Source organism: Dipodomys merriami, unplaced genomic scaffold, assembly GCF_024711535.1.
Source record: "Dipodomys merriami isolate MVZ:Mamm:240054 unplaced genomic scaffold, mDipMer1.0.p SCAF_440, whole genome shotgun sequence".
Lineage (NCBI taxonomy): Eukaryota > Metazoa > Chordata > Mammalia > Rodentia > Heteromyidae > Dipodomys > Dipodomys merriami.
Window position 1 is genome coordinate 285,991 of NW_027206003.1, and position 17,921 is coordinate 303,911.

At 58.6% G+C, this 17,921-nt stretch overlaps 1 protein-coding gene across 1 annotated transcript in view; it reads left to right on the forward strand.

Annotated features, from left to right (window-relative positions):
- Positions 1-1,726: 1,726 nt before the first annotated feature.
- Positions 1,727-17,921, forward strand: part of Obscn (obscurin, cytoskeletal calmodulin and titin-interacting RhoGEF) — a 135,538-nt gene continuing 119,343 nt past the window's right edge. Inside the window, exons 1-10 of the mRNA XM_069994064.1 lie at positions 1,727-1,780; positions 2,223-2,358; positions 5,835-6,846; positions 8,631-8,900; positions 9,293-9,553; positions 9,926-10,234; positions 10,650-10,916; positions 11,415-11,696; positions 13,602-13,877; positions 17,508-17,783. Coding sequence (XP_069850165.1) covers positions 1,737-1,780; positions 2,223-2,358; positions 5,835-6,846; positions 8,631-8,900; positions 9,293-9,553; positions 9,926-10,234; positions 10,650-10,916; positions 11,415-11,696; positions 13,602-13,877; positions 17,508-17,783 — 3,133 coding nt within the window. The 5' untranslated portion in view covers positions 1,727-1,736. The remainder of the gene's footprint in view (positions 1,781-2,222; positions 2,359-5,834; positions 6,847-8,630; positions 8,901-9,292; positions 9,554-9,925; positions 10,235-10,649; positions 10,917-11,414; positions 11,697-13,601; positions 13,878-17,507; positions 17,784-17,921) is intronic.

The following is a 17,921-nucleotide window of genomic DNA, read 5'->3' on the forward strand; positions in this document are numbered from 1 at the left end:
AAAGCAAGAGCCTACCTCAGCAAACAGGACTGGGAGTGTGGCTCAAGTGGTGGAACACTTACCTTTAAGCATGAGGCTCTGAATTCAATCCCTATCACCACAAAAAAGAAGAAAGAAAAAGAAGGAAGGGAGGGAAGGAGGGAGGGGGGAAGGAAGGAGGGAAGGAAGGAAGAAAGGGAGGGAGGGAGGAAGGGAAGGATAAGGGAGGGAAAGAGGAAGGGAGGGAGGGATGAAGTAAGTGAGTAAGTAAGTAAGTGTTGGTAGCTCATGCCTGTAATACTAGCTATTCAGGAGACTGAGATCTAAGGACCACAGTTTGAAGCCAGCCCAGGCAAGAAAGTCCTTGAGATGCTCAACTTCAATTAACCACCCAAAAGGCCAAATGTAGAGCCGTGGCACAAGTGGTTGAGTGCTAGCCTTGAGCCAAAAAAACTGAAGGACAGTGCCAAGGCCCTGAGTTGAAGCCTCAGTATCGACACAAGAAAAGTATATGTATTTTAGGTAAATGTGAAACAAAAAGAGGGGACCTATAGTTCCAAGGAATGGAGAGGCTGGAAAACCAGCCAGAAAGGTTGCGGAGCTGTGCTGTGTGGCTGTGCAGGCAAGGCGGGTATGAGGAGGGCTGTAGGTAAGAGGGCTTCATCTCTTCCTGGAGGACCTCTAGGCAGCTGAGCAGCAGGGATGCCCTCTTTGCTCTCCCACAAGCCTATCCTGGGAGACTGTGGGGCGTGCTCTAATGCTTGCCCATACCAGTTCACACATGTACACACACACGTTTACATTAACACATGCAACCACGTATGCATGCACACACAAGAACACACACCCTCCAGCTGACATTCAAATGCAAATGTAAGATGTCATACATGTGCGTGCAGTCATATAACGCAGCTATACACATGTGCACATGCATGCATATATATATGCATGCTTAGGAGCAGCTGTGGCTCCTCATCAAGTTCCTGGGGGAAATGTCTTCCACTCCCTCCCTCCCTCCCACCCTCCCTTTTCTTTTCCCTCCCTCCCCCTCTCTTTCTTAGTTCCCACCTGCTCGCGAGGCGGTGCTCTACCACTTGAGCCACACCCCGGTCTTACTTCTTTTCTTCATCATTGAGAATATGCACTAAGCTTGCCTCCTCCAAAATCAATCAGGCTTTTCGGAAGTGATGAGTTCATGAGCATGGAGCTTCATGAGTGGGATTATTGTCCTTGTGAAAAGAACAGAGAGCTCTGTGGCTCTCTTTCTGCCAATGAAGACACAAGATATTGGTCAAACGCACCCTAGCAGAGGGTCCTCAGCACAAGCTGGGGTGCTAGCAATGACAATGGCACCCTGGAACTGTTTCAGAAATAAGGGTGGAGACTGCAGGTGTAGAGCAGCCTCAGCCCGGCACCTGGGGCTCCTCCCTGTCTTCCTCCAGCTCAGTTCTCTGGCCCCTGGGCCATCCTCCCATGCCCTGCTCTGGCTAACGACTTCCCTGGCTCCCCTGGTGCTGGTAGTTGGGGAAGAGCTCTGTGGAAAAGATGCCCAGAATATGGGCTGCAGGGCACTTGCCTCGGCTCCACCCGCCTCAGTGGGCGCCTGTGGGGAGAGCTGCGTGTCCCTTCAGACCTGGGCTTCTGGTGGCCCTGCTGCCAGCCCGCCCTCCTGGCAGGGTCTCCACGTCAGATGCACATGTCCAGGTCCCTTGGCCTGACCAGTCTGGGTTTTCTCGGCGGCCGAGCCTTGTTTGAAGATGGCTGAGCACAGCGGGCAGGATCAGCGTGGCCCTGGTCACAGGTATGTTTAGGGTGCAGTAGGCAGGGTCCAGGGATCTGGGTGTGGCTCCTGGATACCCCCTCCTTCTGCTAGGTTCAGGTGACTGAGCAGCCACCCAGGTGTTCCAGGGCGTTTGGGGCTGGTCCTGGGCCCCTGGGTACCCTCCTCAAGGCTGTTCACTTGACCCCTCAGAGTCATTCTGAGCCCCACGCTCCTTCCCCGACCTGGCCCGAGGTGGACAGGCTCAGCTGCGCACACCCCCAACCCCAGCCCCACAGGAGGCCGCAGGCGTCTTCCTGTCCCTGACCATCTGCCCTTTGCTTCCCTGGGGCCGAGGGTGAAATCAAATCCTGGTGACACCCAGGCTATTTTGGAGATGGGCTGGGCTGGCCAGCGGTGGGGGTGGGGCGGGGCCAGCCTTCCTCAGCCGAGGGTGTTTGCCTGTCCTTTCGTCCCTGTCCAGTCTGAGGACCAGCCGGAGTGTGGGCTGCCGGGGGAACCACACTGTCCTGGGCCCTAGAAGGGAGGCGCGACCCGGCAGCCCCTCATCTGCCATCAGTGGCCCAGCCTGGGCGCTGCCTGAGCCCCCGCAGAGACAGGTGAGGGGCAGAGCTGCAGTGTGTTGTGGGGGTCAGGCTGGGCGCGTGGGGAGGAGCTGAGCTGAAGGTCATGGTCATTCCGCGGAACTATGGAGCTTTTAGGGGTCCACCCCCTGGGCAAAGAGGGGGCCAGGTTCCCACTTCTCATCCAGGGATGAAGAGTTGGGAAGGGACAGTCTGTCCTGCTGGGGTCTGGAAAGGCTGGGACTGCCATCTGTACCCACCGCGTCACTGGGCTGTCCCTCGCTCTGAGAGTGGCTTGGGGGTCTTGCCAGCCCTGCCCCCAGCTCAGATAGATGCCTGCTGACAGCTGGGGCTATTTTGGGCCTGTTGGCTCAGTGGAGGGGACAGCCAGAGGGGCACTGACACTTGACTCCAGGAAAGAATTTCCTCTGGAGTGGGGGAAGCCGCAGGCCCAGGGGTCTAAGGTGAGGGGCAGATTGCCCTTGGAAATCCCTTCTGGAAGGGCATTGGGGGCACAGGCCTGTGAGGATGTCGTTGGGTTGGTGGCAGCAGGAGAGGGAGGGCTGGTAAGGTGGACATCACTCCCAGGCTGGGCTCCTCCTGAAAGCGTTTCACCCTAGGAGGAGCCAAGACGGTGAAGTTCTGTTAAAGCTGGTGGAGGGGCGGAGGGGTGGAGGGGTGAGGCGGGTGGAGTGGTAGGTGTGCATTGGTAGAGTAAGTCCGGGTCCTGATCCTGCTAGGCTAGACAAGGCCTCCAAAGGGCAGAGGACCCAAGCGTGGCAAGAGGCAGACCTCTCCCCAGGTAGACATCCGCAGGAGAAGGGAGCTTCTGGACAGCTTGAGGGGTGGGGCCTCAGTTTCCCTTGGTGGGAGAGCTTACCATCCAGAATGCATATCTAGAAGCCTCCGAAGGGAGAGCAAGAAGCTTCTGAAGTTATCCTTGTCTGGGTTTCTGGAAGCCGCTGAGGTAGTCTCTCTTTCCTTGTTTGTAGCGGAGTACCCAGGCAGGAGGGCAGCTCTCCAGTCGTGAAATGTGTGTTTCACGAGCCTCTATCCGGCCTGAAGCTGCGGAGTGGGGGTGCCTGTGTGGTGGGTGACTGAGAGGCTCCAAGACACGGCCCCCTTAGGCTCCGTGAACAGTAGGCAGTGCCTGGGCATGCCACTGGCTGGCCAACGTGCTTGTGGTGGGCACACAGGCACAGAACCGGCAGCAGGGCCATGGTGACACTGTCCCTGAAGGCCCCATGAGGCCAGGGGCTTGGGTTGACTTATGTACCTGCCAAAGCCTGGAGCCAGCTTCTCTGAAACATATAGGCGTCATACTGTCTATACACTCTTGCTCCTGTGTCTGGCAGAGTCAGTGTAGGCTCTTCATGTGGTAACAGAGGAAGAAGAGAGTTAAAGTAGAGATGTCCTGTCCTGCCTCGGGGCCCTCACAGACTGATGCGTTAATTGGGGGGTGCTGGAAAGACCTCAGTGCTCAGAGCTCCTGGATAGATGATCTCAAAGCAGCCTTCCATGGAACAGATGCTGAAAGCCCAGGAAATCTTGAGCCCTGGTCTGGGCTGCAGGTGGCTCCTGCCTAAGCTCTCCTGAAGCACAGGGAGATGTGGCCTGGCTGTGGAGAGAGTATGTTGCCCAGAGGAGAGGGTGCTGACTGCACAGTGAGTCAGCAAACCAGCGAGCGCAGCACAGCTTGGTCTAGGCTCAGCCTCCTGGAAGGGATTACAGGGATTAGGTACTTGACTCACCGGACCGAGAGCCGGAGGGCCGGCGGGACATGGACCCCACTCATCCCATGGAGGCCAGCTCAGGCCCAGAGACTGGGTGCTTCAGTGGGAGAGAGTGCTGTGGTGCAAGCCTCTTTTCACCAGGATGATCATGTCTGCACAGGAGTGGAGGGAGTTAAAGTACGTTGTGCCAGCAGCACAGGGTGCTCGTGTCCTTACATAAGGCTGTGCAGGCAGACAGTCTCATCTCATCCCATTCTAACAGGAGCTGGCGAGAGCTCAGCTCTGGGTGAGCCTTTGGAAGACAGAGACATGCAATCCCCGGCAGGGGGCAGAGCTAGCAAGGCCATGGAGTGCTGCGGATCAGGCCGCTCAGCCCCGGGCTCCCTCAGCCCAGCCGGTCTTGACCTGGAGCTCCTAGCTCTTCTCAGGAGGCTGAGATGTTGCTCAACTCCAGCGTACAGCATCCTCTAGCTGTCCTTCCCAGTCACTTCACTGTATGCACTGTCCCCCACCCCACTGGCCTAGGCCCACAGGGGGCAGAGCAGTAGGTGGGCGGCAGGGATGGGTAGGACATCAGAGTGAGTTGGGATGCCAGCCTATGGGCTGTTGGAGCCCCTGTGGTTGGAGATTGCCTTTCCTTTCCTTTCCTGCTGGTTAAGGAAGAACATACCCTCCCTGGGGGAGAGGGGAGGGGAGGGGCCCTATGGAAGAGGGGAGGCCTGCTCCGGTCCAGGGTGGCTGCAGGCAGGGTAACCTTCTTGGTGGGAGAGGGGGTCTGGGAAAGGAGGAGGAAGATGATGTGGCACACACTGAGAAGGGCAGGCTGCGGTAGAGAACCCCTCACCTACGGTGTACCATAGAGACAGGAAAAAGATGGCTGACCACTAGAACCTCAGTCCTGGTGGGTTCGGCACATCCCCACCTCTGCATGGCCAACACTTAGCCAAACACGCAGTTGCAGACGCTGTGGCACCATGGTGTGGGAGGAGGAGGCCAGGCACCCGCAGGAAGAGATGCAGAGCTGCGTGGGGAGTTGCATCATGTGGGAGGAGGCGGCCGGGCACCCGCAGAAAGAGATGCAGAGCTGCGTGGGGAGTTGCATCGCGTGGGAGGAGGCGGCCGGGCACCCGCATGCAGAGCTGCGCGGGGAGGAGGCGGCGGGACACCCGCAGGCAGGGCTGCAGAGCTGCATCGCGTGGGAGGAGGCGGCCGGGCACCCACAGGCAGGGCTGCAGAGCTGCGTGGGGAGTTGCATGGCGTGGGAGGAGGCGGCCGCAGGCATTGCTGCGTGAGGAGTTGCATGGTGTGGGAGGAGGCGGCCGGGCACCCGCAGGCAGGGCTGCAGAGCTCCATCGCGTGGGAGGAGGCGGCCGCAGGCATTGCTGTGTGGGGAGTTGCATGGCGTGGGAGGAGGCGGCGGGACACCCGCAGGCAGAGCTGCGGAGCTGCGCGGGGGCTGCCAATGGACGGGAGGAGGCGTCCGACAGGAGGGCGCCCTTCGGCCAAAGGGGCGCACCTGGCTGCCGGAGGGCGCCGGGGCGGGCGGGGTCCCAAGAGGGATTTTCGCGGGCGGAGAGGCCGCCTGGGCGCGGGGTGGGCGCCGTCCTGGCTGGAGGGCTCGCTGAGGGGTGGGACCCCGCCCCGCGGGCCGCGGCGCTGGCGGTGCTGCGGTGGCGGCGTGGGGAGGCTCTGAGGCGCGCCGAGGCCTCGCCCGCGGACGGGAGTCCACGCGGGAGCGGCGGGCGGCGGGCACAGGCCGGCTCCTCCTTCCCTCCGCAGGTGCCCAGCCCCGCCGGCGCCATGGAGCGCGCCTCCAGCGGCGCGCCCCGCTTCCTGACCAGGCCCAAGGCCTTCGTGGTGTCCGTGGGCAAGGACGCCACGCTGAGCTGCCAGATCGTGGGCAACCCCGCGCCGCACGTGAGCTGGGAGAAGGACCGGCGGCCGGTGGAGGCGGGCGCGCGCTTCCGGCTGGCGCAGGACGGCGACGTGTACCGGCTCACCATCCTGGACCTGGCGCTGGGCGACGGCGGGCAGTACGTGTGCCGCGCGCGCAACGCCGTGGGCGAGGCCTTCGCGGCCGTGGGGCTGCGCGTGGACGCCGAGGCGGCCGGCGCCGAGCAGGCGCCCCACTTCCTGCTGCGCCCCACCTCCATCCGCGTGCGCGAGGGCGCCGACGCCACCTTCCGCTGCCGCGTGCAGGGCTCGCCGCGGCCGGCCGTGACCTGGTCCAAGGACGGGCGGCGCCTGGGCGCCCCCGACGCGCCCCGCGTGCGCGTGGAGGAGCGCGGCGAGGCCAGCGCGCTGTGCATCCGCTCGGCGCGGCCGCGCGACGGCGGCACCTACGAGGTGCGCGCCGAGAACCGGCTGGGCGAGGCGCGCGCGGCCGCGGCGCTGGCGGTGGACGCCGAGCCCGAGGCCGCGGGCCCGCCGGGCGCCTCCACCGCCGCGCTGCTGGAGCACCTGCAGCGGCGGCGCGAGGCCATGCGCGCCCCCGGCGCCCCGCCCGACCCCGCGTCGCCGCCCGGCGCCGGCACGCGCACCTGCACCGTGACCGAGGGCAAGCACGCGCGCCTCAGCTGCTTCGTGACCGGCGAGCCCAAGCCGCAGACGGTGTGGAAGAAGGACGGGCGGCCGCTGGCCGAGGGCCGGCGGCACGTGGTGTACGAGGACGCGCAGGAGAACTTCGTGCTGAAGATCCTGTTCTGCCGGCCGTCCGACCGCGGGCTCTACACCTGCACGGCCTCCAACCTGGTGGGCCAGACCTACAGCTCCGTGCTGGTCGTCGTGCGCGGTGAGCCGGCGGGCGGGGCCGCGGGGCGGGCCGCGGGGTGCGGGCGGGGGGGGGGTGCGGGCCGGGGGGTGCGGGCCGGAGGAGGAGGGTGCGGGCCGCGGGGTGCGGGCGGGGCCGCGGGGCGGGCCGCGGGGTGCGGGCCGGAGGGTGTGGTCAGTGAAGGGTCGAGGCGGGGAGGTGGGCGCGGCCCGCGGCGGAGGGGAGCGGGCGCGGAGGGCCCGGGCGGGCGGGCGGGGGCGAGGCCGGGCGTCCGGGCGGAGCGGCTGCGGCCCGGCGTCCCTCGGCCCTGGCCAGGCCGGGCGCTCCGGCCGCCGCGGCGAAGTTGGAGGGCGCGCGGTGGTCCCGGGGCTCCACACAGTGCGGCGCCGCCGCGGCCTTGTTCCGGGGCCACTCGACGTCGTTCTCGGTGAACCCCCGCGCTGCCTCCCCACGCCCGCCCGGCCCAGGGCGCCGCGCTCTCCTCATGCTCCCCCAGTCTGCCTCTCCCCCTCTATCTCCCCCTCATCTCTCCATCCCTCCCCGTCTCCATCTCTCCATCTCTCCCCCTCGCCATCTCTCCATCCCTCCCCGTCTCCATCTCTCCCTCTCTATCTCTTCATCTCTCCATCTCTCCATCTCTCCCCCTCTCCATCTCTCCCCCTCTCCATCTCCATCTCTCCATCTCTCCCCCTCTCCATCTCTCTGCTCCCCCTCTCCATCTCTCTCCATCTCTCCATCTCTCTATCTCTCCATCTCTCTCCATCTCTCCCCCTCTCCATCTCTCCTCCTCTCCATCTCTCCATCTCTCCCCCTCTCCATCTCTCCTCCTCTCCATCTCTCCCCCTCTCCATCTCTCCTCCCTCTCTCCATCTCTCTGCTCCCCCTCTCCATCTCTCCTCCCCCTCTCCATCTCTCTGCTCCCCCTCTCCATCTCTGAGGACTCCAGCCGGGCCGCCGCTTCTGCGCTTCACCCCGCAGCCGCCTCAGCTCTTGTGCGCGGCCAGGCAGGGGCCGTGCCGTCGCCTCCCCGGCGCCTCGCCCACCCCCCTCCCCTCCCTGTCCTACCAGCGGCTCCTCCGTGTCCTCCCCCACCTCCTCCCCTCCCCAGCTGCACGCCTACCGCCCTGGGGTCCTTCCCACCTACCCTTCCTGCCCCTCACTTCCCAGCCCCATCCCAGCCCTGCCCCCAGCCCAGCCCTGTCCCCAGCCCCGCCCTCCCCCTGTCCCCACCCAGCCCTGTCCCCACCCAGCCCTCCCCCCTGCCCCTAGCCCCGCCCTCCCCCTGCCCCCAGCCCCTCCCTCCCCCTGCCCCCAGCCCTGCCCCCAGCCCCTCCCTCCCCCTGCCCCCAGCCCCTCCCTCCCCCTGCCCCCAGCCCCTCCCTCCCCCTGTCCCCACCCAGCCCTGCCCCCAGCCCCTCCCTCCCCCTGCCCCCAGCCCCTCCCTCCCCCTGCCCCCAGCCCCTCCCTCCCCCTGTCCCCACCCAGCCCTGCCCCCAGCCCCTCCCTCCCCCTGCCCCCAGCCCCTCCCTCCCCCTGCCCCCAGCCCTGCCCCCAGCCCCTCCCTCCCCCTGCCCCCAGCCCTGCCCCCAGCCCCTCCCTCCCTCTGTCCCCAGCCCCTCCCTCCCCCTGCCCCCAGCCCTGCCCCCAGCCCCTCCCTCCCCCTGCCCCCAGCCCTGCCCCCAGCCCCTCCCTCCCCTGCCCCCAGCCCCTCCCTCCCCCTGCCCTCATCCCAGCCCTGCCCCCAGCCCCTCCCTCCCCCTGCCCCCAGCCCTGCCCCCAGCCCCTCACTCCCCCTGTCCCCGCAGAGCCTGCTGTGCCCTTCAGAACGCGGCTGCAGGACGTGGAGGTGCGGGAGAAGGAGTCGGCCACGTTCCGGTGCGAGGTAGCGGAGCCAGCGGTGGAGGCCGCGTGGTTCAAGGAGGAGACGCGGCTGTGGGCGAGCGACAAGTACGGCATCGAGGCGGAGGGCGCCGAGCGCCGGCTGACCGTGCGCCACGTCTGTGCCGACGACGACGCCGTGTATGTCTGCGAGACCGCCGAGGGCAGCCGCACCGTGGCCGAGCTCGCCGTCCAAGGCATGCGGGCGAGGGTGTCCTGTGTGTGTGTGTGTGTGTGTTTGGGACGGGGTGGGGGTGCTGGTGGGGGAGCAGAAGGATGGAGGTGAGGGAGGAGTGTCAGGGGAGGGTGGAGGAGGGAGGAGTGAGAGTTGTTGGGGGGGGAGGGTGGAGTGGGGAAGGTGGTGCGGGGAGGAGCAGGTTGCTGGAAACTTGGTGCTGAGGCCTTTGGAGGCCTGGGCAGGGAGATGGGGCAGACAGGAGTTGGCAGGAGGGAGGTGGGACCCAGTGCAGGGGAGGGCAGGCCGGGGCCGGGGAGGTGAGGCAGGAGGTGGGACAGGGATGAGGGAGGGGAGCAGTGAGGCGTGCATGTGAGACCAAGTCTGATGGGCTCTGGGGTCCCTCCACCCCAGGGAACTTGACCCGAAAGCTACCTCGGAAGACAGCGGTGCGAGTGGGGGACACAGCCGTGTTCTGGGTGGAGCTGGCGGTCCCGGAGGGTCCTGTCCGTTGGCTTCGAAACCAAGAAGAGATGGCGGCCGGGGGCCGGGTGGCCATCACCGCGGAAGGCACCTGCCACACGCTGACCATCTTCCAGTGCAGTCTGGAGGATGCTGGGGAGGTGGCCTTCGTGGCTGGCCACTGCCGAACGTCTACCCAGTTCTGTGTGTCTGGTAAGGGCCTCAGGAGCAGTCTTCAGGCGGATCTCTCCCCTAGGGCGCCACCTTTCAGTCCATGGGCAAGGCCGGCCTTGTCCTCCACAAGGGCTGTGGGCTCCAGCCTGTGGCGGGGTGGGTGGCAGGAAGACACAGATGGCTCATCATCTCTGAACTCCTCTGTCAGGCTGGGGCATTTCCACATCAGCCAATTGTCTATAAGTCTGGGGTGGGGGCTGCTGAGCCCACAGTCTCTCTGATGCCACTAGAGCAGTATCCCCAGGAAGGAAGAGGTTCTGTGACTCACTTTCAGTCTAGGGCTTGGGCGGGGATGCTCAGTGATTTCCACCCATTGCCTTTCTTGGTGATCTCTATCCATCCTCCTTCCAGCCCCCAGAAGGCCACCCTTGTACCCCCCTGCTGACCCTGTGGTGAAGGCCAGGACGGAGAGTTCTGTGACCCTCAGCTGGTCCCCGCCATCCCAGGGGGACCGCCCTGTCACCATCGATGGTTACCTGGTGGAGAAGAGGCGGCTTGGTGCTTATGCCTGGAGTCGATGCCACCAGACCGAGTGGGTGGCCCTGCTGGAGTTTACTGTCACTGGTGTGGCTGAAGAGGGGGACTTCCAGTTCCGAGTGTCAGCCATCAACAACTTTGGCCAGAGTCCCTACCTGGAGTTTCCAGGGACCATCCACCTGGGTGAGCAGGGCTGCCTGATAATTCCACAGGTGTTGTCGCCATGCACAGAAGCAAGGCCTGACCGCCAGCGAGGCCAGGATGATCTTACATGACTTTTTTGGGGTGGCGCACTGGGACCGCCCCAGTCAGAAAGATAATTTTAAGACAGGATCAAGTCCCTCTGAAGCTGTTTCTCTCCATAAGCCCTACGGGGTGGGTAAGGCTTCGGCTGCCTCACCCAGGAAGTGGTGGGACTGGCAGGGGCTGTGCAGTAGCTGACCCTGTCTGTCATGAGCCTGACTTGTGCTCATGGTCCTTGTGTGCATGCGGGCGGGGCTTTTTGGAGTAGGGGACATTTGGGTTCCATAGGAAGAGGACAAAAAGGCAGAGACTGCCCCGTGTCCTGGCCCCGTTCTTAAAGCCACCCACCTTACAGTCCCTCATCTGGCTGTGAGGACACCGCTGAAGGCCCTGGAAGCAGTGGAGGGTGGCGAGGTCACCTTCTCCGTGGACCTCACAGTGGCCTCTTCCGGTGAGTGGTTCCTGGATGGGAAGGCCGTGAAGGCCAGTAGCGTGTACGTTATCCGCCGTGACCGCACCCAGCACACGCTGACCATCCGAGAGGTGCCTGCCAGCCTGCATGGGGCGCAGCTGAAGTTTGTGGCCGATGGCATTGAGAGCAGCGTTCGGATGGAGGTCCGAGGTAGGCCGCGACCCCGAGCACCCCTTCCTCTGAAGGGGGTGGAGATCTGGTGGGTGTCTTGGGGGAGGGTTGGGCCTCCAGTGGAAGGATAAAGGGGCAGGATGATGGCAGGGTGCTGGAGGCTCACCCAGGCTGCCGGTGTGGTCAGGCAGGGGGAGGGTGAACAAGGAGCCCTGTGGCTGGGCCCTCATCTCTCTTTTTCCCCTCCTTTTTCTGTCTCCCCACCATGATTCTTCATGCCCATCTTTCCCCATCTGTTTCTTTCTGTCTCTTTCCATTCTCCTTTGTTTTCCTGATGTATTGTTTCTTCCTCACTTCCCCTACTTGTCTCTCCCTGTGATCTCTCCTTTCCTCTTGGGGTCTCTCCATGCCTTTGTGTTCTTCTTCCATCCTGCATCTCCATCTCTGCATTTGTCTCCTCCACTCTACCCCTCACTCCTCCATCTCCCTGTCCTGGTTCCTCTGCACCTCTTGTGTCTCACCACTTCGGGGCTGCAGCTGCCTCAGGACTGACCGCAAGCAAGCCACCAGCCTCAGCTGCCCGGGAGGTGCTAGCCCGGCTGCATGAGGAGGCACAGCTGCTGGCGGAGCTATCGGACCAGGCTGCGGCTGTGACCTGGCTGAAAGATGGCCGTGTGCTGCCCCTAGGCCCCAAGTATGAGGTGCAGGCATCCGCTGGGCAGCGGGCACTGTTGGTACGAGATGTGGTGCAGGCTGATGCTGGCCTCTACGAGTGCATTAGCCGAGGAAGCCATATTACCTACCAGTTGTTGGTTCAAGGTGAGAGCTACGGGCAGGAAAGAGGGATTGTAGGTTCAGTATTGGGGAGTAGTGGCCTCCGTCTCAGAGAGGACAAGGCCCCTGCTTCTGTCATCCAGGTGAGCTCTGGACTTCCAGCTTCGGGATTCCTATGAGTGTGTTTGTGTGCCTGGGCTCTTGGAGGGTGGAGAGCAGGTCTAGCTGTATCTAGCAAAACATAGTGACTTTCTAGATTCTTTTTTTCAGTGAACATTTGGGCAGGAAATAGTTAAAACTAATGTTTAGGTAGGTAAAAGATAGTAAAGGAAATCAGATAATAAAGAAATTTAGGACCATTGAATAGTCAGTTTTAGCCAATTTGGGGAGCATATTTTCTCTATTTCTGTCCATTCTTTTTTTTTTTTTTAATTTATTTTGTGTTTCATCCCTGCAACTGGGTTATTTATTTATTTATTTTTTGCTGGTCATGGGGCCTGAACTCTGGTTTGGGCGCTGTCCCTCAGCTCTTCAGCTCAAGGCTAGCGCTCTACCACTGGAGCCACAGCGCCACTTCCGGCTTTTTCTGTTTTATGTGGTGCTGAGGAATCGAACCCAGGGCTTCATGCTTGCAAGGCATGCACTCTACCACTGAGCCACCTTCCCAGCCCGCAACTGGGTTATTTTACAGTGCTGAGAACCTTCCTGTTTACTATATGTTTGTGGCGAGGCTCAGGGTCAGGAAAAAAAGCTCTTCTTTGTCTTTGAAAGTTGAGGGAACTCAGGTGGAGAGGAGGTGTACATTGTTTGAAGTATCTTAAGATGGTTGAGATTGGAAGTGGTGCTGTGGCTCAAGCGATAGAGTGCTTGCCTTGAGCTGAAGAGCGCAGGGATAGCGCCCAGACCCAGAGTTCAAGCCCCACGACCGACAAAAAAAAAAAAAAAAGATGGTTGAGATTTGAGCCTAGGTGAGTCTGGCCAAATGACTGGTCTTTCTATAGGTCTAGGGCTCAGACATATTACTACATGGGGGTTAGTGAGGAGGGAGTATTCTCCAAGGAGCATGGCTCCAGCTCACAGGCCTAAGGATGGGAAGGCTCCGTTCTGCCAGGATGCATGGAAAACTTGTATGAAGACATTATACCCACGAACAACACACTTTCACCAGCAGAGCATGAATATTAGTTGATGGTTTCAAAGCTTCTTGGTATATCAGAAGTGGGGCAGGCTGGGGCTATGTTCAGGAGTCTAAGCTTCTCCCACTTTATAGATAGCATTATGTAGGTGTGTGTGTGTGGGGGGAGCCGCACGCACGTTCGGGATGGGAGGGAATGCCCCCTACATCTGCCAGAGGTGCCATAGCAATTTCTAGAATGTCTGTCAAGCTGCTCTGCTGGTGTCAGCAGACATCAGGGCAGGCGTCACATCTCTTGAACCCTTTGGGCCATGGGGAAGGAAGGATCAGGGTCAGGAAAAAAAGCCCTTCTTTTCCTTTGAAAGTGGTGGAAACTCAGGTGGAGAGGAGGTATACATTGTTTGAAGTATCTTTTTTTTTTTTTTTTTGGGTCCGGTCATGGGGCCTGAACTCTGGGCCTGGGCGCTGTCCCTCAGCTCTTCAGCTCAAGGCTAGTGCATTACCACTTGAGTCACAGTGCCACTTCTGGCTTTTTTTTCTTTTTGCTTATGTGCTGGGGAATCGAACCCAGGGCCTCATGCATGCAAGGCAAGTGCTCTACCACTGAGCCACCTTCCCAGCCCCTGTTTGAAGTATCTTAAGATGGTTGAGATTTAAGCCTAGGAGAGTCTGGACAAATGACTGGTCTTTCTAGAGTTCTAGGACTCAGACACAGGGACCCCCGTAGAAGGAACCAGAACCCGTTAAACAGAAACCCAGGTGTGGTACTTGACTTCGGTGGACCATTTTACTGTGTTCCTCCCATGTGTCCCCAGAGCCCAAGGTGGTGTTTGCCAAGGAGCAGCAGGCAAAAAGCGAGGTGAAGGCCGAGGCGGGGGCCAGCGCCACACTGAGCTGCGAGGTGGCCCAGGCGCAGACGGAGGTGACCTGGTACAAGGACGGGAAGAAGCTGAGCTCCAGCTCGAAGGTGCGCGTGGAGGCGTCTGGCTGCAAGCGGCGGCTGGTGGTGCAGCAGGCGGGCAAGGCGGACGCTGGGGAGTACAGCTGCGAGGCCGGGGGCCAGAAGGTCTCCTTCCACCTGGATGTCACAGGTGGGTGTCTTGAGATTTTTTAATTTTCCTTAGGATAAGGAACTGGTAATTGTTTATATTATTATTATATTTGAATTGCTTAGATTTTGTAAAGTGCTTCTAGTCTTTTTACTTAACCTTTGGTAACCTGCCAGGATTTGACTCAGCCAGGAAGTTGTAGAGGCAGCCAGGGTTTGGGCTCAGTATTGCTGCTGCCTCCTCTGCTCCTGCTCTGCTCCTGCTCTGCTCCTCCTCTGCTCCTCCTCCTCCCCTCTGCTCCTCCTCTCCTCCTCTACTCTTCTTCTCCTCTTCCTCCTCTTCTCTTCTTCCTCCTCTCCTCCTCCTCTCTTCATTTCCTCTTCCTCCTCTCCTCTTCCTCCTCCTTCTCTTCCTCCTCTTCCTTGTACTCCTCTTCCTCCTCTTCCCTCTCCTCCTCTTCCTCCTCCTCCCTCTCCTCTTCCCTCTCCTCTCTTCCTTTTCCTTCTCCTCTCCTTCTCCTTCTTTTCCTTCCCTCTTTCTCCCTTTCTCCCCCTCCTCCTCCTTCTCCTCCTCCTCCTCCTCCTCCTCCTCTCTTCTTTCTCTTCCCTCTCTTCCTCCTCTCCTCCTCTTCCTCCTTGTGTTCCTCTTCCTCCCCCTCTCTCCTCTTCCCTCTCTTCCTCTTCCTCCTTCTCCTCTTCCCCCTCCTCTCCTCCTTTTCCTTCTCTCCTTCTCCTTCTTTCCTCCTCTTCCTCCCTTTCTCCTCCTCCTCCTTTCCTTTTCCTCCTCTCCTCCTCCTTTCCTCTTCCTCCTCTCCTCCTCCTTTCCTCTTCCTCCTCTCCTCCTCCTTTCCTCTTCCTCCTCTTTTCCTCCTCTCCTCCTCTTCCTCCTGCTCCTCTTCCTCTCCCTTTCTCCCCTCCCCCTCCTCTCTCCTCCTCCTCCTCCCCTTCTTCTTTCTCCTCCTCACCTTCCTATTTCTCCTTACCCCTCTTCCCCCTTCTTACTCCCCCTTTTCTATTTGAAGATCACTGGCTTCAGTATTTTAGCAGTTCTGCTACTGGTCCACATCCTCTTGATTTCTGCTTGTTTGAAAACATTTATCTCATTTTTAATGTCAAGTGCTATTTTCTCTAGGAATTAACTTATAGTTTAGCAGCTTTAATTTTATATTTTGAAATATCAACTATTGACTTGTTATGGTTCCTTTAAGAGTTACATCTTTTCTTCATCATGTTGCTTTTAACTGTTTTCCCTAAAGTTGGCTTTCAGCAGTGCTACTGTGGTGACTTTATGTGGCTTGTTTCATGTTCATTCTGGTTGGAGTCTAGAGCATCTTGAGTTGTTGTGATTATGACATTTTATTAGTTGTGGACAGTCTTGACTTTTGTTTCTTCTGTCTGGTCAATCTTCTTTTGGGACTTCCATTGTGCTGTTAGACATTTTCATATTTTCTCACCTGTATTATATAGCCCTTTTTCTGCTTCAGAATCCTTTTTCTCTCTGCTTTAATTTTTGTATTTTCTTTTGACCTGTCTTCCAGTTCATCAGTCTTATGTTCTACTACATCTAATACAATGCTAATCTCCTTGAAGTTGGGTTTAATTTCAGTTACTGCATTTTCAAGTTAAAATTTCTGATTTTATACTTTATACTGAGAATGACACTGCTCATTCAATGGATATCCTGACTCTAGCCATTGCATTTAATTCTGATCACAGTCCTCCAGGGATTGGTTCTGACCACAGCCCTCCAAGGATCCCTCAGAGCCTTGGGGTGTTGTGTGGCTCCTTCTTAGACAGCCTTCACCTTTCTTGTCTCTTCAGTCATGTGAGGTTTGCTTGACTTCTGCTGTGGTTTGGTTTGGATGAGTGTCCCCGTTGAGGTTTATATGGTTGAGCTTGGTCCCTGGTGTTTTTTTTTTGTTGGTTGTAGGGCTTGAGGGTCAGTGTGCTGTCCCTCAGCTCTTCAGCTCAAGGTGAGCACTCTACCCCTTGAGCCACAGCACCAGTCCCAGTTTTCTGGTGGTTTATTGGGGATAAGAGTTCTGCAGACTTTCCTGCCTGGGCTGGCTTTGAACCATGATCCTCAGATCTCATCTCCTGAGTAGCTAGGACTACAGAGGTGAGCCACCAGCGCCCAGCTTGGCGGGGTGGTTTTGGGGAATGGGAACTCTACCTCATGAGTAGATTAATAGGGGGGATTAGCTCTTGAGGGACTAAATTGGTTCCCAAGACACTGGGTTGTCATTAGTAAGTCTGGCACCTCTGGAGCCTCTCTTCCACACATGTTCTTCCCACTGTGGTGCCACTTGCTGTGGCATCCTTGCCGGAGCTGAGCCTCTGTGAGGGCTGTCCTCTTCAACTTCTGAAACGGTGAGCTAAATGTATACATTTTCTGAGGTGCTCAGCCTCAGGCACTTTATTACAATAACACAAAACAGACATAGACATCTTTGTAGCCTCCTGCCCCATGCAGCTTCACAGCCCATCAAAGGTCTGGGAAGGGAAATGCCCACGCTTGGGATTCAGTGTCACACTATCCCAGTCCATTGGTGATTTGGCTCCTCAATCTCAACTTTCATCTCTGTCTACAGCATAGTGTCAACAGTGATCTGTGTGTAACACCGTTTCCCTTGTTTCTATGTCTGGATCTCACTGTCCTGCCATATTCAGCAAAGATGAGAAGATGCCTGGTGTGGGCCCCACCTGTGAGTGGCCCTTAGCTGTGACTTTCCCTCCTTGAAGCCAGGAAGTCTGACATTCTTCCAGAAATCTTTCTGCTGCGAGGCACATGGCTCTTCCCCAGGCCTGTCCATACAGGAGACCCTTGTCTCTGTTAGACTTTCCTTCGGTGTTTATCACACTGACTGTTTCTTTACCATCACCCATGCTCTCCCTGTCCACTGAATCTAAGGTGCCAGTCGACTCCTCATGCTGCTCTGCATTCTGTCTTGAAAGCATTGCTTTCTCATTTTCATTGTACACACATGTTGGCTTGTAGCTACCAGCTTCAGCCGTGGTTGTCTGTACCTAGGAGGCCCTTCATTGATGTTGGTTGTTAGAATCTTAGGATCTGTCATTGACTGGCATATCACTATGCAATGTGTGACTAGTTTCATTTATGTGAAGTCATAGGACCAAGCAAAAGTGGTTGTGGATGATAGAGGTCAGAATAGTGGCTGCTTTGGGGGCTGTTCCATATGGACAGGACCTAGGGATATTCTTTTTGTTGACACATTTTGTTTAATTAAAGAGGTTCATGGACTGTGCATTTGCATACTTTATGTGCTAGTTATACCAAGGTAATACATAGGATACTGTGTGGAATCTATATTGTGTGCCAGCTGTAGAGAAACAGTTTTACATAACTAGGACCTGACATGCAGAGCTGACAGTCATGTGGCAGAAACAGAAAACTCATAGGTACAGTTGCTAGGCTATCACTAGGCTCCTCCCGCCAGCCTCCGAATTCTTCTCAAGTCAGAATATCCTCAAGATATACACCTGAGTCTCTGAGACAGGAAACACTGTGTTTGTGAACACACATCCATGTCTGTGAACACAAACTGGGGCACACAATGTCATTGACCTCAGGGATACAATTTATGGGACCCTGAAGTTTCGATCTCTGTTGATACCAACGTTGTGTCTGATAATATGACCCTCCTATCCCCAGAGCCCAAGGTGATATTCACCAAGCAGCAGCAGGCACATAATGAGGTGAAGGCTGAGGCGGGGGCCAGCGCCACACTGAGCTGCGAGGTGGCCCAGGCGCAGACGGAGGTGACCTGGTACAAGGACGGGAAGAAGCTGAGCTCCAGCTCGAAGGTGCGCGTGGAGGCGTCGGGCTGCACGCGGCGGCTGGTGGTGCAGCAGGCGGGCAAGGCGGACGCCGGGGAGTACAGCTGCGAGGCCGGGGGCCAGAAGGTCTCCTTCCATCTGGATGTTGCAGGTGAGTTCCTTGTGGCATTTTTTTGAAGGTGATAAAGATGTGGACTGATTGCCATGATGATAGGCTTTCTGCTCTTTCTGTTAGACTTCATCTCTAATCTCCTAGTTTCCAACTCTCATTTTCCTGATGTGTTAGACC